The sequence below is a fragment of the Ranitomeya imitator genome, chromosome 8, assembly GCF_032444005.1.
Source record: "Ranitomeya imitator isolate aRanImi1 chromosome 8, aRanImi1.pri, whole genome shotgun sequence".
In the NCBI taxonomy this organism is placed as follows: Eukaryota; Metazoa; Chordata; class Amphibia; order Anura; family Dendrobatidae; genus Ranitomeya; species Ranitomeya imitator.
The window spans coordinates 142,113,625-142,136,890 of NC_091289.1; the positions used below are offsets into that span (position 1 = coordinate 142,113,625).

The following is a 23,266-nucleotide window of genomic DNA, read 5'->3' on the forward strand; positions in this document are numbered from 1 at the left end:
TTGATGGTTTTTGCCACTGCACTTAGGGACACTTTCAAAGTTTTCCCAATTTTTCGGTCTGACTGACCTTCATGTCTTAAAGTAATGATGGCCACTCGTTTTTCTTTACTTAGCTGCTTTTTTCTTGCCATAAAACAAATTCTAACAGTCTATTCAGTAGGACTATCAGCTGTGTATCCACCAGACTTCTGCACACGCAAGTGTGACCCCGGCCTTATAAATATATTCCATTAGTTCAAATTTTATATACAGCATTCAATGTTTGTATAAATGTTTTCGCTTACAGTGTGCTGTTATATGCTTTTATTAAAAAAAAAAAATTACCGGTAGATGTGGGAAATCCCAGGGTATATGCACATATTTGGGATTTAAAGCAGTTTCAACATTTTTCATCCATATGACTAGGGAAAAAAACAAATAAAAACTGCATGCAAAAAATACGTCAAGGTGTGTGTAATCTATGCACGCTTTATTCCTGCCAAGGGATGCATTTTTGGTGCAGAAATTTCTGCAATAAAAACTTAATGTGTGCACACACCCTAAGGCTAGGTTCACACTTGCGTTGTGCAGTCCATTCAACAAATCTGTTAAACGGACTGCACTAATGCAAGTGCCGACTTTGACACTGTGCTAGCGCAGATGGAGCATCTGCTAGCTCCATCTGCGCTAGCAGTGCGCTAGCAGTGATGGACCCGGAAACGCTGCAGCCCGCGTCTCGGGTCCGTCACTCAATGACGGCACATCGCTAGCGCACGCCCATTGTAGGCGTGCACTAGCGATGCATTCGCCATTGCAAGTAATGGCGGCGTTAACGGACTACGTTACACCGCGTTATGCCGCGGTGTAACGTAGTCCGTTAAACGGGTTCACACAACGCAGTGTGAACCCAGCCTAAGAGAGACTACAAGATATCAAAAATCATCTACCAGTTTTGTTTTGCATAACAATATTTTTACACTTTACCATGCAAAATATTAATATTCTTACCTTAAGTTTGATATATTTTACCAATGCAAAATGTTTCGCATAGAGCTTGATGTATTCAAAATATTTGTGATGTGGCAAGTAGTTTGGGAAATCTTCCGGCATTGGAAAATCGCTGTGACTCATTATTTCTTTGGAAACATTGGTAACCAAAGACTTGTAGATGCTGGCTCTTCCATCTTCTGCTTCATCCTGAGGTAGTTCAATTTTTCAATATGTTTATTAGCTCATATTATGGCAATATCTAGATATTTTTACTTAAATTGTTTGTTCCACTTTTAAATATGACATTATTCCATTACAAAATATTTTTTTTTATTCTAATAGCTTTTGAAAAATGCTGATAGAAGATGCCACTTCCAGTGCAGTTACTCTTATAAACCCTCACAATAGATGGAAACACTCCACCCAAATCTACTTAGTTGAAAAATAGATCTACTGTAGAATAAAAACCTAGTATTTCACCTTGTGAAAGAGGTTATCCAGCATGGTGAGGAATAAAACTTCACATTTGTTGTAGAAACATTAAAAGGACATATGGTGGAGAGCCCAGGATGGCTAGTGACCAACGCATTTTGACCGTGAGGCCTTAATCATGGTCTCCAGAAGCGTGAAGTTTTATTCCTGACCAAGCTGGAGAACCTCTTTCACATTGTTTGCTTCTGCAAGCCCAGAGTCGGGGCGGCTCACTGCGTGGACTCTATCTTCATCTGAGGAATTGATATACGGTAAGCTGACTCTTCCATTCCCTGTCCCTCTATATATAGTATTTAACCTTAGTGCATATAGACATTGTGCCGGAGTTTGTGAAGTGGCCCACTCCACACACAGCAAATTCCAGCAGTGTTATACAGCATCTGCCTCTGACTGGAGCGAGCTCCGATCACTGCTGTTTAACTATTTAGATGCTCCTGTCAATTGCTGGCAGGGGCATTTAGACAGAGCAATTGCATTGCCCACCTTCCACAAAATGATCGCAGGGTGCCAATGGGCTACTATGGCTACTATGACTTGCTACAAGCACCCACAACTGCCATATTGGTAGTCCTCTGGAGCCCAATACTTTAAATATATATGCTGCAATACAGCTGTACTGTATATAGAACAAGCAATCAATGGATTCAAATCCCTAAGAGTGAAATATATATGAAAATATTTTAAAAATTTCTAAAAAATATATAAAAATTTAAATCATTCTCCCTTTTTCGAATTTTAAAGCAAAAAAAAATATTTAGTACTGTTGCATCCGTAAAAGGCTGAACTATCTGAACATAAAGTAATTAAATTGTATGGAAAACACCAATACAGTTAAAAAAAAAAAAAGCTAGAATTGTTGTTTTTTTCATCGCTTAACCTCTTAAAAAATATAGTACAGAGCAATCAAAATGTCATATATACTGCCATATGGTATCAAGAAATTAGCAGCATAAGGTGCAAAAAATATGCACTGACACAGCTCTATCAAGAGAGAAATAAAAAAGTTTCAAGTGACAAAAAATACAATATTATTTAGCAAATTTCTAAAAAATGTTATCACTAAAACAATAACCAAACTATAAAGGTTTGGCATTGTCACATTCATACTGACCTGAAGAATCATATTGCTAAATAACTTTTACTGCACAATGAATTTTGTAAGAAAAATCCATGAAATTATGGCAGATTTGCATTTTTTTAATTACCATATATACTCGTGTATAAGCTGAGTTTTTCAGCAATTTTTTTGTGCTGAAAATGCCTCCCTCGGCTTATACGGGAGTCAATTGTCCCAGAAAGATGGGGAGGGGGAGCAACGAAGCAGCGGGTCACAGAGGCAGGAGCCGACGGCTGTGGCTAAAGCCTGTGCACGCTGCTAAAGAGAAATGAATATTCATTTCTCTGTAATGGCGCACAGTGACAGCTGCAACCACCAGCTTCCAGCACATATCCTACTTACCTTCCCTGCGCGCCATCGATGCATCTCGTTCGTTCTGGCGCCAGCAGCTCTTTCGGACGAGCGATCACATGGACCTGCTCATTAAGGTAATTAATGTTCACACCTCTCCACTCCCAAAGACGTGGAGTGATTATTTATTACTTTAATGAGTGGGGGCACGTGATCACTCAGTCGGAAGAGCTGCTGGCGCCAGAACGAGATGCAGCGAGGGCGCACAGACAAGGTAAGTAGGATGTTTTTATTTATATAGGAACCATGCATACAAGGATGGGGGACAAGAAGCCATGCATACAAGGACAGCGATGGGGTAGCCATGCATACAAGGACAGCGACAGGGGAGCCATGTATACAAGGACAGGGATGAGGGGACAATGCATACCCGACTTATACTCGAGTCAATAAGTTTACCCAGTTTTTAGTGGAAAAATTAGGTGCCTCTAGTTATACTCGAGTATATAAGGTATTTCATCCCACATTTAATTTTTTTCCCATTTTTCTGTAAATTACATGGTAAAGTGAATTATGTCATTCAAAATTATAACTCATTCCACACAATTCCTTCCTTGAATGGAAAAATGAAAAAAAAAGGCTCTTAGAGAGAGGGGAGAAAAAACAGAAAGTATAAAAAGCAAAATAATTGCCTGGGATTGATGGGTTTTATCATCAAACACCCATTTATGACAGTAATTATATGTAGAGTACTTACTGTAAATCTCCAGAGGCCTCCAATATCATTACTTCTTTCAAAGCAAGTAGGCTCAAGACCCTCTTCTACACATGCCTTAATAGCGCCCAAGCCGCTAATTCCAGCTCCAATGATAGCAACTGTCTTTACCATGACTTTATCTACAACATGAAGAAAATAATTTGTGAATTGACAGCTAGCTTTGTGCCTAAAACAAATTAAACATAAAGTATTTGTTTTCATATTTCAGTTTCCCTTTTCGCTAGGCATATAATTAAAGAAGCACTCCTATCAAGCTTTCTATCCTCTATATTGCATATAGAGTAAATTGCAGTCATCAGATTATATAAGTACTTTGTTCTTACAATTGCTCATTTTGCCTTTCTATCCAGTTAATTCTCCTCTTTTCCATTAGGCCTATGACATCATGTGATTAAACATGGACTAGTTGAATCATTTTAAAATCTATGTAAAAACAGTAGGTCTTTTATCCCTGCATGAATCTGGAATGCCCACCAGGGCCTGGGATACTCCAAGTCCGGTCGCTGTTAAATGGGTGGTCATGGTGGCTGCGACCCAGTCCATGGCCCTGGGCGCCCAAGTAAAAAGAATAGTCTTTAAAGGGGATTTGTGAATAAAGTTTGTGTTTTTGACGCCACCTGTGATGTTCGGTCAGAGATGACCGACGCTGCTTAAAGGGGTCCACTGGGATGATGTTAAGGCAGCTAGGATGGAATAACTTCCCATAGGTGAAGTAAGTCCCCAGAGCTCCCAATATGTAGATGGAGATGGTTTGCAATCTCTTTACCTGGTTTACTGAAGACTTCAGGCAGCCACAGTCCAGGGCACCAGATCACAGGTACAGGCAGGGTCCGGCCAGCTTGGAAGCGAATTCAGAGTCCCCTTTACTAGGTGAAGTTAAAAGCCTTCCTAATAGTGCGGTGGTGAAGTCCCATGCTGCCTGTGGCTTCTTTCAAGGTCCTCACAGTTCTCTCTGTCTTCCTTAAAGTTGGGACACCCATACGACAGATGGCTCGAGCCTTTTTACAGGGTGTCTATCACGACCCGAGCGACGGACAGGTGATGTGTAGTCCAGCTGTCCTGCCGGTTTCTACTGTAAGTCTTGCAGTCCCTCACAACCTCGGTCTTCCGGCTACCCATGTCTGAACTCTGCCAGGGAGGTAGTCCAGTAGCAGCTGTCCTAGCCAATTGTCACTCTCCTGTGCTTTGCTCTCCTGCACACTCACTACATGCTATTCTTCCTTCTATATTCTCTCTCTCTTTCTGCCAGGAGCTGCAGACTCCCACGTCTGCTCAGCTACACTCCTTTCGTACCAGCCCCACCTCAGCTGATGTTCCGTGGCAAGCTCCTCTCTGGCCTTCTCCAACTCTCTGACTCTCCAGGAGCTGCAGCACTTTCTATATATATATATATAGAGGAGCCATCCACAAACTGGATCAGAGCTCCCCCTTCTGGCCTGGAGTGTGAACATGTTGTGTGCTTTGTGGTACCCTGATGAAAGAGATCTTACCTCGCTTCCAAGCGTGACATCACACTCCCCGTGAGGAAAGCAATGCCACTGTAACAACCAGGACCCTGGGGTGTTACAAGTCATTCCCATCTTCATTTCCTGACCCAAATGCTCTGCTTCTCCCCCTACTAGGGACTTTCAGTAATGTAGAATTATAGTTCTAATGATGTCTCGTGCAGGGAAAAGAGACTTCTTGTTTCTACATTCTAATTTTACCCAGGAGGCATCACTCATAGAGTCATTATGCAGAGCAGCCTAAAGACTAGACATGAGCGAATATGTTCGGCTCCCTCCTTTTGTGGCAAGCTTTAGTGATTACCAAAGAAGCTGCAGAGGGAACCCAGATACATGGAAAACGCCGGCTGATCAGCTGATCAGCGCCGCAGTTGCATGTGTCGCGGCTGTGTCACAGTCACAACAAATACATGAATACCATGCATGGTATAGCTTGCTGAATAATGAGGGCGCCAAACATATCCGCTCGTGTCTGCTAAAGACACTAATTTCCTTTGCCTAAGTGCATGATTTTATATTTATCTACATTAACCTTCAATTGTCATTTCTTAACTAAAGTCTATAGCTTACATAAACCCCTCTGCCACGTCATTAATAAATATGTTAAAAAGAAGATGGCTGTATTCTATTCAAAATATAATTGTGATGTATGGAGGAAGACCGGGCTGCGGGTACCTATGATATGCCGGGTCTGGAAATGTCAAGGCTGCATCCAGTGTCGCCGGGGGAAAGAATGGGGAGCTGGATAGGTCCCATGACCAGGGAAGAGGGGGCATGGCTAAGCCGGGCAGTGAGCAGGAAGCACAGGAAAGTGCTCCACCGGTGGTGAAAGCAGAGAGAGGTGTGTGGCATGCTCTGCAGTTACAGAGGCAGTATGGAGACGTGCCCAGGCAGAGCTTAGGTGAATACTCCGGTGAGCCAGCAAGGGTTTAGAGTGCCACGTCACCGCTGTGCTCTGCTTTACGGCCGGTCGGCGCTGACACAGTCAGTGTGGGAAGCTGACGCCGGGGGACGTGACAGACAACGGAATGTGAGTATGTACTGTTTTTTTTTTTTACTTTTACAATGGTAACCAGGGTAAATATCGGGTTACTAAGCGCGGCCCTGTGCTTAGTAACCCAATATTTACCCTGGTTGCCAGTGAACACATCACTGGATAGGCGTCACATACGCCGATTCAGTGATGACAGCGGGTGATCAGCGACCAAAAAAAGGTCCTGATCACTCCCAGCGACCAACGATCTCCCAGCAGGGGCCTGATCGTTGGTCGCTGTCACGCTTAACGATTTTGTCAAGGATACCGTTGTTTCATCACAAAAAGCAACGATATTGTTAACGAAATCGTTATGTGTGAAGGTACCTTAAGTGTAATAATGAATGCAGGAAAAAGGAAATCCAGCATCGGAAAAAAATGGGAACATGTAAAACACTACATTTAATGGTTTAACTAAAAACATGCAAATGCTTTAAAAACACATGAATAAAGGGGATAAAAGACATCGGATGTATGAGTTTTTAGCTATGTAGCTCTTAATCATGATCATGTATCTTTAATGTACTTCCCTGTTTTCAATTGTACCATTAATTTTGATGTTTTACATTTTCAAATTTTTCTTCCGTTTTGTGGATTTACATCCATTTGGCAACCTTGAATAACTTCTGTTAGAAACCACTCAAGAAATTTCTTTCTTGCAAAGTGTAAGCATGACACTTTCTTTTTTCATGAGCCATTATTCTGTAAAAATCTATTGATATTGTTTTAATTAAATTGCTATGCACAAGAAATTTTAGTACATTTTTTCCTCATCTGTAGGCTACACTCAGGACTCAGGAGTGATGACATTTTTAAATTCAGGATTGGCCAATAATGGACAGTGATTATGTAATGTTGAATCTGCTTTTAATACCAACATGAATGCATTTAATCTGATTTAGAGTTTTTTTTTTAATTTTTGTTGATCCTTCTGATTAACAGATTAAATCATGTATTAACCCTTGTTTTGCCATTATGCTCTCCTCTATGGTTTATTAGGGTATCCTCCATTCATCTGGAATTTTTTATATCAGTTATTAAATTCAGTCTAGAGTGTGAAGAAATCAGAACTATAGGAATATAATATAGTTCCTATAGGCTTTAACATATTGTCCAACTATTATTCCCATATACAAAAATAGTAGATGCCAGCTTTTCCAATTCAAACGGCTGTTCAAAAAATATCTTTTTTGGACACAGCTATCAAGATCAACCCAACTCCTCAGATCTACGCAATGTATCTCTTGCGCATATAACATATGAAGGGCATCTTTATTTTATTGCTACTTAGGATAAAAATAAAATCCACAAAAATGTGTCTCTTGCCTTCCAAAAATTACATATATTGCCCCAAAAAGAAATGTGACTCATGTAAAAAATCATATCATCAGTTTTAATGTGTTGGTCATCCTACCACCATAAAGAAGATTGGCAAACAATGGGGCACAAACTATACCCATGGCGGTACCTAACAATAAGAGGCAACATCAATCAAAAATAATTATGCATGAGAAAAAAAATGTAATGCTTTAAAAATAAAATTGTTGGTGAAGCTCAAAAGATTAAACAGTATGTACAGTAAGTTAAAAGCATATGCTTTTTTCTTATTAAGATTTATTTAGCGTTTATTATGAGATCTGCACGTACCCTAAGTGTAAAGACATATACTTCTAAGTTCAAGTTCCCCAACAAATTCAATGTTAGGCATGTAAAATAGAAGAAAGGACCCTTCAGCTGCACTTTTACATAGAATTGAGGTGAATCAGAATGACGAGCAGACCAGCACTTCGTAAGGTGGCGTAGATATAATAGCGGCATGGTCAATCCCTTGACTCAGTGTGCAAGTTCAGTTATTGAAGGATCAAAATGCCTGTCAAAGAAATAGAGACTTGCCTGCTATCACAAACACTGATTGAAAGTTATAAAAGGGATTAGAAAATTAAGAAATACAGAACATCTAAATGACGTTGTCCCTATGCTATAAACCTGGTTCCCTTTGATAATGAACTGTCAAAGGAACCAGTGAGCGATTCTCAGGCACCAATGTTTACTCCGTGCTTGCACGGTATGACCCCACAAAAGGTTCAAGGCAATGCAAATTCCAAAAAGTTCAGTGACCCCAGAGAGTTTGTATATGAATAAAATGTAGCTTTTATTTCATCCTTAAAATCAAATGCAATTTTAAGATGAAATTAACGTCTACATTTTATCTCTATACAAACTCTCTGGTGCCTTAGAGATTTTTAGAATTTGTGTTGCCTTGTCGAGGAAAACCATGTCTGGGGGGCTGTGTTGGCAAACATTAATGCTGGTGCTTCCCATATAATGTATTAGATGTGGTGTGTGCTGCAGACAAGACTCAATAACTGATACAATTTGTTAATTCAGCCATGCATGGTAGTTAGAGTAAATGAATGAAAAAATGATAATATTTATAAAGATGTCAGGGATTTTTTTTTAAATAAATTAAATAAGTTTTAACAAACGCTAATAAAAGTGAAGTTTTAATAGTTAAGTAGAGGGGTGGTAATTACTTGCCTTAGGGAATAATAAGTGTATCAATACATCATACCATCTAACTTTCAGAAAAATCATGCTTTAGAACGACTTACTAGCGAGGTGATGAATTTTACATCCATATGGCAAGGGGACTGAGTGAATATCCTGAATTCAGGGTGTCCTAATACTTTTGCACATATAGTATGTATTAAATTTATAACTAGATAATTACATTAAATTGACCAGAACTGAATTGAGAAATGTGTATCGTATGTTCTTTTCTCTCAGTGTGCCACGCCCAGTTAATATTTTAATCCTTATATAATTGAATCATTATTAAGCATGAAGCATGGTCCACAGATAGTCTATCTCAAAAGAACACAGAATATATGGGATCATAAAATAAGGTTGTGTAAGGGTGTGACTGAGACAGTGGTATACCTGCCAATGAAAACAACTATTTGCGTAGTGTGAATATTGTCTTGAGGACTTACCGCATTTTATTGTGTAATGTGAAAAGTGTAACGTGATTAATGCAGAGTGTGTGTTTTGTAAGATAACGCCTAAGGTAGCTTGGGTACACTCAGATCAGAGGTAGGGAAAGTATAGAAAATAGGTTAGTACTTAGATTGTGATCAATAGGAACATTAGGATAGATAAGGCAGTGGCGGGCCTTATTAGCGTACAGTAATAGGAATAATGTAGGAAAACAGTTAAATGTTTGGTACCAGCCGATCATGGGAGGCTCAAGTAAAAAGGGGACTCACTTCCCAGATTAGTTAGCTAAAGTAGGTAAAGTGTGAAGTTCAGGTACAAGTTGCAGTGGCTGGAGAGGAGGCACGTGGAGTATATATAGTTCTGACAGGATGAGGTTGTACCAGGTTTTCTGTGGACATTCCTGTAACGTCCGTGACCTATGACACAAACTAGGCACAGAGCGGTGTGCTTTATTCCATTCCAAACAGAGAAAGCCAAATGGTGAAGCACGTGAGGAAAATGTAACGGTTCTCGGGAGTGCTATGCTATGGTGCCAGGTAGTAAATCCCTGGGGATGACAGGAGGATCAAGCATAGGGATAGTCCGAGCTGAACGTAAGCTAGAGCTTGAAATACTATGTTGATGTAACTGGAACTGGAGGGTGCTTTGCCTGATACTGCATGTTAAAGACTGATGTACGTGAACTGTCCAGTAAAGTTGAACTTGTTATGAACCGGATGTCCCCTGATGTGTGTGCAGCTGATCCTGGACCTAAGGATGTGGATGCAGCGGAGGCCTCTGGCCTGTAAGTGAGTACAATGCAATGTACAGAACACTAATGGACTGGGACACTGTTTGTTTATGGAGTGTCAGAGTGTGGAGAAGCCGCAGCTCGGTCACGGCCAATGCCCTGAGCACTTTAGACACACCTGCAGCACAAGTTTCACTGTGTGTTCTAGCTATATAGCGATATTTCTCAATGACAGACATCATGATGACATCCATGAGTTACGTCCGTGTTCTATCCATATTTTTCACAGAATTTGTACCTTTCATAGTCTGTGTGGCTGTTCACACATCCATGTATTTTTGCTGATGATCAGCACAACATAAAGACATGTCCAATTTTGATCCAAGTTACTGATTATACTCGCCTATGAAAGTCTATGGGTCTTTATAAAAATGCTTGATGACATCCAAATGATGTTTGATTTTTACTGACTAATTTGTGCAGAAATGGTGCTAAAGATTTGCAGCATCCAAAAAGCACCAAACACTCATTGTGGGAACTTTGCCAAAGACTAGGGTCACATGAGTATAAAAAAAAATTAGTCCGGTTTTCATCCAGAAAAGTGTAATGATTTTTTTCCTCATTTATCATCCGTGTGTTGTCTGTATGCAATCCATTTTTTCACTCAGCAGCTATTAATCTTTCACAGGACCATTTACTGTTTCGTATGCTACAGAATTGTAATGTATCCGTAATAATCGGACGCTATTCTGTGGCTCCGAATGGCATCTGATTTTATTCTCTCATCCATCCTATTTCAGAATTAAATCACAAATTCTGTCACTGAAAAAATCGGTTACCAGCAGTGCCCCATCGAATAACTTTTGTGGGATTGTGTTATGTTTAAAAAAAAGATAGTACTCATCCAATTTATACGGTGTGAGTGTACGTTTACTCTACCTTATTTTCCTTCTGGGTACTCTCTGTGAAAAAAATTGACATCACTCACACCTTTGTTGTTCAATAAGGCTGCTCTGATGACTATTTTTTCACCTGGACCAAATGTCCCCATGAAAAAAAAATCCCAGTATGCACAAGTCTCTTACATATTTTATACATATTTTATAAGATGTGTCTATTCAAGTAGGTGGGTGCGCAGAATTCATACAGATCATCTGTACAGCATCCAATTTTTAGTTAAATATTGCAATTCTTTAATATATGGAATGTTATTTCTTCTTATATATTTCAATTACTGCTGATGTATAATGGGTACAGAAAGTATTCAGACCCCTTTAAAGTTTTCACACTTTGTTTCATTGCAGCCATTTGAAAATTCAAAAAAGTTGATTTTTTTTCTCATTAATGTACACTCTGCACCCCATCTTGACTGAAAAAAACAGAAATGTAGAAATTTTTGCAAATTTAATAAATAAGAAGACTGAAATATCACATGGTCATTCAGACCCTATGCTCAGTATTGCGTAGAAGCACCTTTTGAGCTAATACAGCCATGAGTCTTCTTGAGAATGATGCAGCAAGTTTTTCACATCTGGATTTGGGGATCCTCTGCTATTCTTCCTTGCATATTCTCTCCAGTTCCGTCAGGTTGGATGGTGCACGTTGGTGGACATACATTTTCAGGTTTCTCCAGAGATGTTCAATTGGGTTTAGGTCATGGCTCTGGCTGGGCCAGTCAAGAATGGTCACAGAGTTGTTCTGAAGTCACTCCTTTGCATTTTAGCTGTGTGCTTAGGGTTGTTGTCTTGTTGGAAGGTGAACCTTTGGCCAAGTCTGAGGTCCAGAGCACTCTGAAAGAGGTTTTCATCCAGGATATCTCTGTACTTGGTCGCATTCATGTTTCCTTCAATGGCAACCAGTCATCCTGTCCCTGCAGCTGAAAAGCACCCCCATAGCAAGATGCTGCCACCACCATGTTTCACTGTTGGGATTGAATTGGCCAGGTAATGAGCACTGCCTGGTTTTCTCCACACATACCACATAGAATTATGACCAAAATGGTCAATCTTTCTCTAATCAGAACAGAGAATCTTATTTCTCATAGTCTGAGAGTCCTTCATGAGTTATTTTAGCAAAATTTATGTGGGCTTTCATATGTCTTGCACTATTGAGAGGCTTCCATCAGGCCACTGGTGGAGAGCTGCAGTAGGTACAATACCTACTGCATTTCTGGAGCACAGCCACAGTGAACTTGTGGTTCTTCTTTACTTCTCTCACCAAGGCTCTTCTCCCACGATTGCTCAGTTTGGCTTGACGGCCAGGTCTAGGAAGACCTCTGGTGGTCCAAAACTTCTTCCATTTAAGGATTCTAGAAGCCACTGTGCTCTTAGGAACTTTGAGTACTGCAGAAATTCTTTTGTAACATTTGTCAGATCTGTACCTTGCCACAATTCTGTCTCTGAGCTCCTTGGCCAGTTGCTTTGACCTCATGATTCTCATTTGGTCTGACATGCACTGTGAGCTGTGAGGTCTTATATAGACAGGTGTGTGCCTTTCCAAATCAAGTCCTATCAGTTTAATTAAACACAGCTGGATTCCAATGAAGGAGTAGACCCATCGCAAGGAGGATGACAAGGAAATTGACAGCATGTGACTTAAATATGTGCGTCTGAGCAAAGGGTCTGAATGCTTATGACCATGAGATATTTTAGTTTTTCTTTTTTAATAAATATGCAAAAATGTCTCCATTTCAGTTTTTTTCAGCCAAGATGGGGTGCAGAGTGTACATTAATTAGAAAAAAATGAACTTTTTCAAATTTACCAAATGGCTGCAATAAAACAAAGAGTGAAAAATGTAAAGGCGTCTGAATACTTTCTGTACCCATTGTATAAATAAGGGTGCCATATGGATTGCATACAAATGACAATACAGATGAAAATATACACTCATGCATATATACTTTATATGCTCATACAAATGTAGCATTAGGGTAGTGCTAGACAGGTTGGCCGCATACAGCTGAAATTCTGGCCACTGCGATAGTCAATAGCCACACAACTTTGATTCATAGTCATGCAGCCACTGATCTACTGCCAGTGGTCGAAGCTTTGGTTGCTCTCTCACCCGACCACCAGCACTGCACTGGGTATGTTCAAATGGGTCAAATAAGCAGAGGATTTTCTGGACAAAAAACTTACATGTGTTACAGCATCAGTGTTGTGATTATTTATATTAATTTTGGAGTTCATCCTTTGAAATGCAAAAAGAAGAAGTCTGCAGTATAATATGCTATTGCAAATTTTTTGTTTTTTCTACTGCTAAAATTTTTGTAGCAGATACACACCCCATGTTAAGCCTCACTAAATGGATAACAGATTTCAATGCAAAAGTATTGCAGTGAGTTGTATCTGCTTCCTGTGCATACAATTCCTGTCCCTTAGCAGCATGAAAATGTATTTTTTCTAAATTTCTTAAAATGAAAACAATTTAAAAATATGTAAAAAAAAAATACAAAATAATACATCACCATTTTACCATTCATTAATAAAAAATAAACATATTAAGTGTTATGCAGTCTGTAAAAGTCCAAACTTTTGAGCACTAAGAAATAAATAAAAATGCCAATTTTTGTTGCTGATATTTGATTACCTCTCACCAAAACAATGAAACAAAATGCAATCAGAGTGATTATGTACAGTACCCTAAATTGGCAATAATATATACTGCAGTTTATTACAGAAATTGCAAGATCTTACAGACCTATTGGAAGAAAAATGGTGACTTTTTATAATTTTTTTTATTTTTTAAAAGCTGTCAAACAGAAAAGTTATTTACATTTGGTATCACTGTAACCACACTAACATGTAAAATAAAGCTAGTGGGTAATTTTTCTTTTTCATACACTGAACAATGTAAAAACAAGACCCATCAACAATAGAAGAATTACTTTCCTGTATTCCACCTTACAATTTCCCCCCATTTTTCAGCTAGAATTATACAGTAAATTAGGAATAAAGAAAAAACTGCAATTCATCATGAAAATAAACAAGTTATCATATAGCTTTGTTGATGGAAAAATATAAAAGTTATGACTTGGATTAAAAAAAACAAGGGAAACAATTAAAAATGCCTGCAGGTGGAAGGGGTTAAAAGACAAAACCTCACACAAAATATGTTTTGACATTTTATAAATTATGCCTGTGAAATGCAACAAGTCAAAATTACTGGATGCAAGCTGAATTGAATAGCCACTAAAACAGGAATGCAATTTCATGCTCACATAATAGCATGGAACCAAATCCTGTAAATTACGCAAGACAACACAAATCATTAACACATGATATATCTGCTGTCTGCTAGCTGTACAACAGAAAAATAATTGATCTGAGCATTGTCTATCTACTATTATCTATCTATCTGTAAACATATAAATACATACATATATATTTGTCTGGCTATCGATCATATCCCAAAAACTTTTTTTTACTTACCTAATTTTGTTCTTCTACAGCATGTCTCCGTATCGTTTTACATTAATCAAAACAAGTTCCGTCCTCTTGTTTTTACAGGTATGTCTTAACTGAAAGCGTTAAGGGAGGGCTTGACTACACAAATGTAACTTGATATTTCGAAATTCTCTTTTGATTGCATTCTCAATAAACATCCCATAAAACAATCATCCAAGAGTCACAGTGTATAGTCTATATAGCTTTCAGCTGCATTTGTAGACTTTTAAATGAATATACAGTAGCATATTTTCTTTTACTTATTAAGTCAAAAGTCACATGTGAAAAATATGAATAACATAAGCTGTAGTTCTGACACAACAATTTCGAGTGCGATGTTGATATTGCTTTTACTGTCATATGTGTCTCTTCGAGAAGGATAATCTTATCAGAGTTAAGAGTCATAATTTCTCTTTATCTGATCCCCCAGATCAAGAATATAATGGAAATCTTATAGACAAGTAATAATCAATAAAAAAAAGACAAAAAAAGGAAAAAAATAGAAAAAAAATTACTGCATTTATTCATAGTACCAGCTACAGTGGGGAAAAAGTATTTAGTCAGCCACTAATTGTGCAAGTTCTCCAACTTGAAAAAGATGAGAGATGCCTGTAATTGACATCATAGGTAGACCACAATTATGAGAATCAAAATGAGAAAACAAATCCAGAAACTCACCTTGTCAGATTTGGCAAGATTTATTTTGCAAATTATGGTGGAAAATACGAGTATTTGGTCACCAAAAAACATGCAAGATTTCTGGGTCTCACAGACCTGTAACTTCTTCTTTAAAGGGAACCTGTCACCTGAATTTGGCGGGACCAGTTTTCGGTCATATGGGCAGAGTTTTCAGGTGTTTGATTCACCCTTTCCTTACTGGCTGCATGCTGGCCGCAATATTGGATTGAAGTTCATTCTCTGTCCTCCGTAGTACACGCCTGCGCAAGGCAATCTTGGGGTGGCAACATCATGCTTTGGGGACGTATCTCTGCAAAGGGACCAGGACAACTGATCCGTGTACATGAAAGAATGAATGGGGCCATGTATCGTGAGATCTTGATTGCAAACCTCCTTCCATCAGCAAGGGCATTGAGGATGAAATGTGTATGGGTCTTTCAGCATGATAATGATCCCAAGCACCCCGCCAGGGCCAGAAAGGAGTGGCTTTGTAAAAAGCATATGAAGGTGGCCTAGCCAGTCTCCAGATCTCAAGCCCATAGAAAACCTTTAGAGGGAGTTGAAAGTCCGTGTTGTCCAGTGACAGGCCCAAAAGATCATTGCTCTAGAGGAGATCTGCATGGAGGAATGGGCCAACATATCACCAACAGTGTGTGCCAACCTTGTGATGACTTACAGAAAATGTTTGACCTCTGTCATTGCCAACAAGGGATATAGAACAAAATATTGAGATGAACTTTTGTTCAAATACTTATTTTACACCATAATTTGCAAAATAGATCTTGCAAAAGCAGACAAGGTGATTTTCTGGATTTGTTTTCTCATTTTGACTCTCATAGTTGTGGTCTACCTATGATGTCAATTACAGGCCTCTCTCATCTTTTTAAGTGGGAGAACTTGCACAGTTGGTAGCAGACTAAATACTTTTTTTCCCCACTGTACCTATCCTCCCCACACATACCCCCATAAAATACTTTTTAAACATTTATTTACTACAATCTCTAGGCGTCTTTTTTAATGTTTGCCCTTTGTGTGTCACTGGCAATTTTGCAGGTAAGAATCTGAAAAATTGAACCTCTGCATGTTTGTCATGTATTCACTTCATTGAACGACACATGTTTTGTTCTCTAGTACATGGTTAACTTTGATCCAGAAAATTGTAGATCTAAGTATTTCCCTGCCAATCTCTGTAGAGTATTATGGTCTCTGAGGAGCATCTCTTTCTGATGTTGGGCATAATAATTCGCCCATGTTGGACTCCCTCCCTTTAATCTGTGCCCCGGCGCTGAGCTCACATCTTTCTAGATAGATAGATAGATACAGTATATGGAATAGGATAGATGTCTTATAGACATTTAATGTCACAAGCCCCCGTTATATAATGTAGCACTAAAGGGTATTTAGCCTGTTTAACCACTTCATGACATGCGCCGTACATGTACTGTGCATGTCATGTCTCCCTCTTTGATGTGGGCTCTGACACTGAGCCCACATCTTTTCCTGGCACATGTCAGCTGTTTTGACTAAAATGGCAAAGTTTCGATATAAAATTGCTTACAAAAGAGGGGCTGAGAATACTCATGCTGACGCCTTATCCAGGGTGAAACATTGACAACCTTGGCAGAACAGAGATGAGGCATTAGAAGATGAGGAAGTTCCAAGGATCCTAGATTCTGCCAGGATGGTGGCGGCTACGCTATGCAAGTGTTGGCCTGGGAGGGTGTCCTAGGGTGATCCCGTGATGAGTGGATACGGTTACAGCAGGAAGATGGGGAACTCGTCCAACTAAGACAGTGGGTGACGTTTAAGCAACTTCCCAGCCATGGAGAGAGAAATTCCCTGTCCCCAGTGTTATGATCTGGTGGCCTAGGAGCAGCATGAGACGTACTCTGGAGTAGGTGGTACCTGTACAGACCGCAAACCCTGAACTTAGCAGTGCAACTAGAAGTAGCCGTGGGGGGTACCTAACACTCCCTAGACCCCTCGACACAGCCCAAGAACTAACTACCCCTAAAGACAGAAACGGGAAAACTATCTTGCCTCAGAGAAAATCCCCAAGGGATAGACAGCCCCCCACAAATATTGACTGTGAAAGGAGAGGGAAATAACATACGCAGACATGAAATCAGGATTTAGCATAGGAGGCCATACTAGCTAAAAAGGAAGAATAGGACAGAGTACTATGCGGTCAGTATTAAAACACTAGAAAATATCCACCACAGAAAATACAAAACACCACATCTGACTAAAGACATGGAGGGTATATCTGCATCTCCAGAGACACAGCTTGGCTGCAAAAAATCCTTCACAGACAAAGCTGGACAAAACAAAACAAGAAAATGCACAGAACTATAAGGTCCACAGCAGGTGGACAGCAAAAACAAGGCCAGAACTTATCTTTGAAGAAATGAACAGCAGACCAGGAGAGACCAGGTATGGATGTGAATCCTCCAAAAACAATGGACAACTGGCACTGACTAAAGGATAAAGCAGGACTTAAATAGCCCAGCCCAAATTGCAAAAAATGGATACACCTGATAAATGCTGCGATCCAACTACCGCAGCACTACCACTCATAACCACCGGAGGGAGCCCAAGAGCAGAATTCACAACACCCCAGATACTCTGTGGATTCTTTGACAATGGGAAAGACTCCAAATGAGAAATGGGCTGCTGTATCAAAAGGTCCAACTACAACGGGAACTGGGTGTCACCGGGCAGGTGGTACTTCCAGAGACACTGTTACCTAAGGTAGCTACCAAGGTGCGTGAAAGGGGAGCACACTTCAAACAAGAGAAAACCTTTCAGTGGTTACAATTATTAGCATACCATCCTCGACTGAAGGCCATATTGGAAGAAGCCTGTCGACTATGCACGAGTTGTGAGTTGGTGAAACCCCTTGAACAGAGAGCCCCTTCACAAACCATCGTGACTTCTGCTCCTCTGAAAGTGCTAATGATATAATATCTGACTATTGGTCCGGCTCATCAAGGTTATGAACATTGTTTGGTAATGATGCACCACTTCACCAAGTTCGCTGTCATGACCTCAACACGTAATGAAACTGCTGAATCCGCCGCACATGCCATCTGTAAGGATTTCATTCAAGTATACGGCTGCCAGAGGCAAATTCATTCTGGCCAGGGGGCCTGTTTTATGGAGAAAGTGATGGAAGAATTACACCGTCTGTATCAGATTGTCAAGTCTCACACCACGCCGTATCAGTCTCAGGGCAATGGAGCCTGCGAGCTGTTCATCCGCACCCTAATTCCAATTCTGAGAACACTGGAAGAAGACTGGAAGGCTTGATGGCCCGAGTTCGTAGCTGAGTTGGTATGGGTGTACAACAACCGCACACATAGAACTACCGATTACACTCCATATACCTTGCTATTTGGTAATCCAGGGAAAGAGATCACTGAGCTAGAACTGGACCCAGAGGAGGACTACCCACGGACAGGGGTGTCCACCTGGGTTCGAGAACATCGCTATTGTTTACAGACCTTGCATCGCCATTGCATGCGGACCAGATTACGGGAATTGGAGCATGCAGAAAAACCCCACTGTGGGGGACAGATCTCCAAGCTGGGGACCACGTACTAGTATGAGAAAAACATCCTCGAGACAAGCTAGAGAATCGGTGGGAGAAAAACCTGTATTGAGTGAAACAGCGAATCATTTACGAAATTCAGCCTGAACGAGAAGAGAACTCCATCACTCATATAGTTCACAGAAACATGCTTCGGCTCTGTCTGTCAAAGGATCCTGAGCAAGTGGAAGAGGCGCAAGATGCTCCTGAAGTACCTTCACCAGTTGCAGTAGATTGCGAAGAGGAAGAGGAAGAATTGCCACCTGAAGATCCACAAGAGGAACAAGGGCCTGAAGTTTCTGAGGAGTCTGTCCCAGTGGAAATGGCCGCGCTACCGCACTCCCCTATGCAACCTGACTCGACCACCCAAGGCGACTCAACTACTCCTTCTGACTTACGGCGCTCCGAATGAACAACAGCCGGAATACCCCCCAATCGATACAATCAGAACCAATTTATTTGGCAGCAAACTGTTCAGGAAAAAGAAGATTGCCAATGCGTTTTACAAGAACTCTCACCCGTGGAATGGCGAGCAAAAGGAGAAGGGGAGTGTAGGAAGATGGACCGGGCCGTTAATACCTCTCATGTTGGTTCCGGAACTATTGGGGCTGTCACCATTGTTGCCAGGGAGGACAGCTTTCTGACCCCGACAGACCTTTGCACCCGACTGTAGATGACAATTCATGGATAAAAGGGTCAGTGCACAGAAAAGTGAGACAGTTGGTGGGAAGACAGAACACGCAGCAGGGGAAGGTTTATTCATTCTCCGTGGGGAGATTCAATAGTCCAGGCCTGCACTGCATCTCACCAGCCCTTGAGCACACTGACTGTGAGGAATGTATATCTGTGTGCCCACTTACCCCAGGCTTGGGGAATCCTTCCTGCACCATTCCGCTTAATGCCGCAGAAGTGTGGCCTAAGTCGGACCAGCTGAACCGGGTAGCATCATCCCCGCCTTTGCCATTGAACTTAGACGCAGGTCGGCAGTACCTCAGACTACATCACAGCACGGACGTCATCCCAGTAACCCAGGACCTCACCTCGGAGAGCCAGGATATGCGGCTTCCATCAGGAGACAGTGCATCAACTTTCTTAAGGAGCAGGCCAGAGACTTTATGAGTCACTTACGGCACCACCGTGGGATTTCAAGCTTCGACTGGCCGGAAACCATCAGACTGATAAGTGTATCTGTTTCATAACCATTTGTTCTTACCCTGACATAATATCCAGTTTAACTCCTCTCTTAACCCTTTCTCTCCCTGCATGGAGTATCCCCTGTAATAAACACTTTTACTCTTGCTCTACCTCCTGCTTGTTGCTGCATCTTACGCCCCTGCTATTCTTACAACAGCATAGTGGATGGGATTTCAAGAAATCTCATGTACACTATGCGTTCATCGGGGCATGTGGCTCACCTGTGGAGATGGACATGAGGCACATCTTTCCAGACCACAGCATGTCTATTTATCTTGAAGAGATGCGAGTCTCCGCAAGATAAGTCTCACCCATACAATTATTGGGCCTAGCAATTCTGCACGGTTCAATGAACACATGCGGAATCACCTGCGTTCAAAAGCTGGCAGCGCTTTGGTCGCAGCAGACACGTGCTGCATCCAAAGTGCTGCCAATTAATGACCACATACCCTTAATGATCCCCTATATTTCTTGTTTGTTACATGTGCTTCTGTTTTGAGGAGTGGAGTTCATTCCAGCATATATGACTGTGCTCTAAGGTCTAAAGCTTTTAGTGCTGCAATATAAGAGATTTCTTTCATTGTTCTTATTGACATTTTTGTAGTAATTTTTGTATGTTTCGCCTATCGGACCGGATCGCCCCGCAGGTGAATATAATAAAAGTTATTTTTCTTCTCTTACAGGTTGGATCGGGGGCTTATATACAGCATTATAGAATGCTGTATATAAGTCCTGAAAAGGCATGTCCGTAACTCGTATCGGCCAAAGCTGGTGACAGGTTCCTTTTCAAAATATCCCCAAAACAAGGTGCAACGTGCAAAGCATGTATTTCTATATATACATTTAGACGGCTAGCCAAAGCTAGCAGCTAGTAGGATATATGAAGAACTAACACTATACTCCCCTGTTTACAACAGTGATACAATTGATAGTACCTTACTGTCTCTATGTGAGTATCGGCTTAATCTGACAAAAATAAAATGCAGTCAGCATAGAAGACACATAAAAGTCGTATATAGCTCTATAAAAGGTCTCATCTGGAAGAATAATAAAGGTAATGTATAACTAAATTGCCTAGAGAAATAACAAAGATCAAACCTGCAATACCTGTGGGCAGGTGATCAACTATTACATCTGATTATGGCTATAGCATGCTTAGGAATTATATGCCACAGTCCGTGAAAAACCATTCACAGTAATGATGTGAGGAAGGGGTGCGCTAGCCCTAAGTATTACCCCTGCTGCGCACCTACCTATTTGCGAAAGTTGGCACCCTAAGATGGCAAGATATGACGCCCCAGCTCGCGCGTCAGCTGCCCCTAAGCTCCTACCAAATACCTTTGTGCAGACGTATAGTCAGAAAAAGGGGGCCAGTCTGGCCTGTATCTGCTAATGTCAGTCCTTAGGACCATGAAATAAGCTATTAGATAAAACAAGGGAATAAAAATTGGGGTAAGAAGGAGGGTAGGGGTTTGTATGATAAAGTGACAGAATGGAGTGCAGACACACCTTTATTCACACTGCAATAAACAGTAAATGCAGATTGCAATAGAACAAAGTAATTATGATATACAAATAATATTAAACTTTCCCACTGGCGTTATACATATAGGATAAGAAAAATAACACTGCTCGTGAATGCTAAACAATGAGCACTATGCAAACCAGGAGCAAAGCATGGACAGATAGGTCACATGGCCTACCCTAGGCGAGGCCGATAACAGACATTCAAGTTTGATCAGAGAATGACTTATCAGTTTAGACGTGTTGCATCAGGCTAGATAGATGGTGCGAAATTCAATCTCGACACGTTTCCCCAAAGGCTGTGTTCATCAGGAGATGCAAAGATATTGGCACATTGCAGAGGATCAGTGTCCTTAGGATGAGGCTGTTGCAACAGCGAATATCTTTGAATGTCTGTTATCAGGCCTCATCATCTAGGGTAGGCCATGTGACCTATCTGTCCATGCTTTGCTCCTGGTTTGCATAGTACTCATTGTTTAGCATTCACGAGCAGTGTTATTTTTCTTGTCCTATATGTATAACGCCAGTGGGAAAGTTACCCCAATTTTTATTCCCGTTTTATCTAATACCATATTTTGATGGTCCTAAGGACTGATATTAGCAGATACAGCTCAGACTGGCCCTCTTTTTCTGACTATACGTCTGCACAAGGGTATTTGGTAGAAGCTTAGGGGCAGCCGACGCACGAGCGGGGGCGCCATATCTCGCCATCTTAGGGTGCCAACCATTGGCTTAGTGTGAATGTTTTTTTCATGGACTGTGGCACATTTTCCCTAAGCATGCTATTGCAATAATAAGATGTACAGTAATAGCTGATTACCTGTCCACAGGCATTATAGGTTTGATCTTTGTTATTTCTCCAGGCAATTTAGTTATACATTACCTTTATTATTCTTCCAGATGAGGCCTTATATAGGGCTATAATAGACTTTTATGTGTCTTCTACTCTGACTGCATGTTCTTTGTCAGATTAAGCTGACACTCACATAGAGAATGTAAGGTGCTATCAATTGCATCAATGTTGTGGACAGGGGAGTATAGTGTTAGTTCTTCATATATGCTACTAGCCTACCCTCTGTTTTCGGTAGCCCTCTATATGTATTGTGAGGCAGTGACTCATGTCACAGGTAGAGGTCACTGTGTGTTCTACCCAGGTTGTGCATGGAGACGGATGGAGTCCATAGGTGTGCATGGGAGTCACGGACTTCCGGTACAAGTTTTCCATTTGGCTGAATGCCATGGGTTTGTTTGCTAAAAACCCTGCAGTAAGGGGTATGGGTGTGTCAGGTGCAATGTCAGTGTCAGTCTGGTGTGTGCTTTTGTGCAGGGCAGAGGCCTGCAGAGCACTGGCTGTGTGTGTGTGTGAAGCAGCACAGGCCAGCGGAGCCAGCAGCTACGGCAGCTAAATAGCCTGGCACCCACAGCATATACAGCGATGCAAGTCGTCCATGGTAACTGGTCTCGGATGTGGACAGTCCTGTGCCCGGAGGTATACCGGAGGTGGATGTCCTGTTTCCGAAAGATAACTGGCATGTGTAACGATTGCAAACAGGTGGATATGGTGCCCGCCTGCTATCCGGAGAATATCCTGGGCTGTGTATGGCTGCATGAGTAGAGAGACTGTGATACAGCGAAGCAGAACACCCACGGGAACTAGTCAGAAGAGGACTGGCGTGTAGTGTTTGCAACATGTAAAGCTGTGTGTTTGGAGACTGTAATATGGCGTGCGGTCGCCTAGGGAAAAAGGACAAGGGAAGTCTGGCCTGTTTAGGGACTGCAATCTAAAGTTATATTTTATAAGGATTGATCATCAATAAGCCTCTTTGCAACACCCTTTTCGAAAAATTTGTTTCTTGTAAGCCCCTTACATCAGATTTGATAGACTACGTTGGATCGGCATGGGATTCATGTCTTTAATAAAAT

General features: G+C 41.0%; 1 protein-coding gene across 3 annotated transcripts in view; it reads right to left on the reverse strand.

The window, feature by feature from the left end:
- Positions 1-23,266, reverse strand: part of LOC138648017 (dimethylaniline monooxygenase [N-oxide-forming] 2-like) — a 117,747-nt gene that overhangs the window by 88,507 nt on the left and 5,974 nt on the right. For 2 of the 3 annotated variants that reach the window (XM_069737471.1, XM_069737473.1), the window contains exons 2-3: positions 3,627-3,766; positions 988-1,176 (exon numbers count right to left, since the gene is read on the reverse strand). In XM_069737471.1, the coding sequence (XP_069593572.1) occupies positions 988-1,176; positions 3,627-3,758 (321 nt within the window). In that variant the 5' untranslated portion in view covers positions 3,759-3,766. Of the gene's footprint in view, positions 1-987; positions 1,177-3,626; positions 3,767-14,343; positions 14,478-23,266 lie in introns of those variants that run through there. The other variant, XM_069737472.1, reaches the window with a different exon arrangement.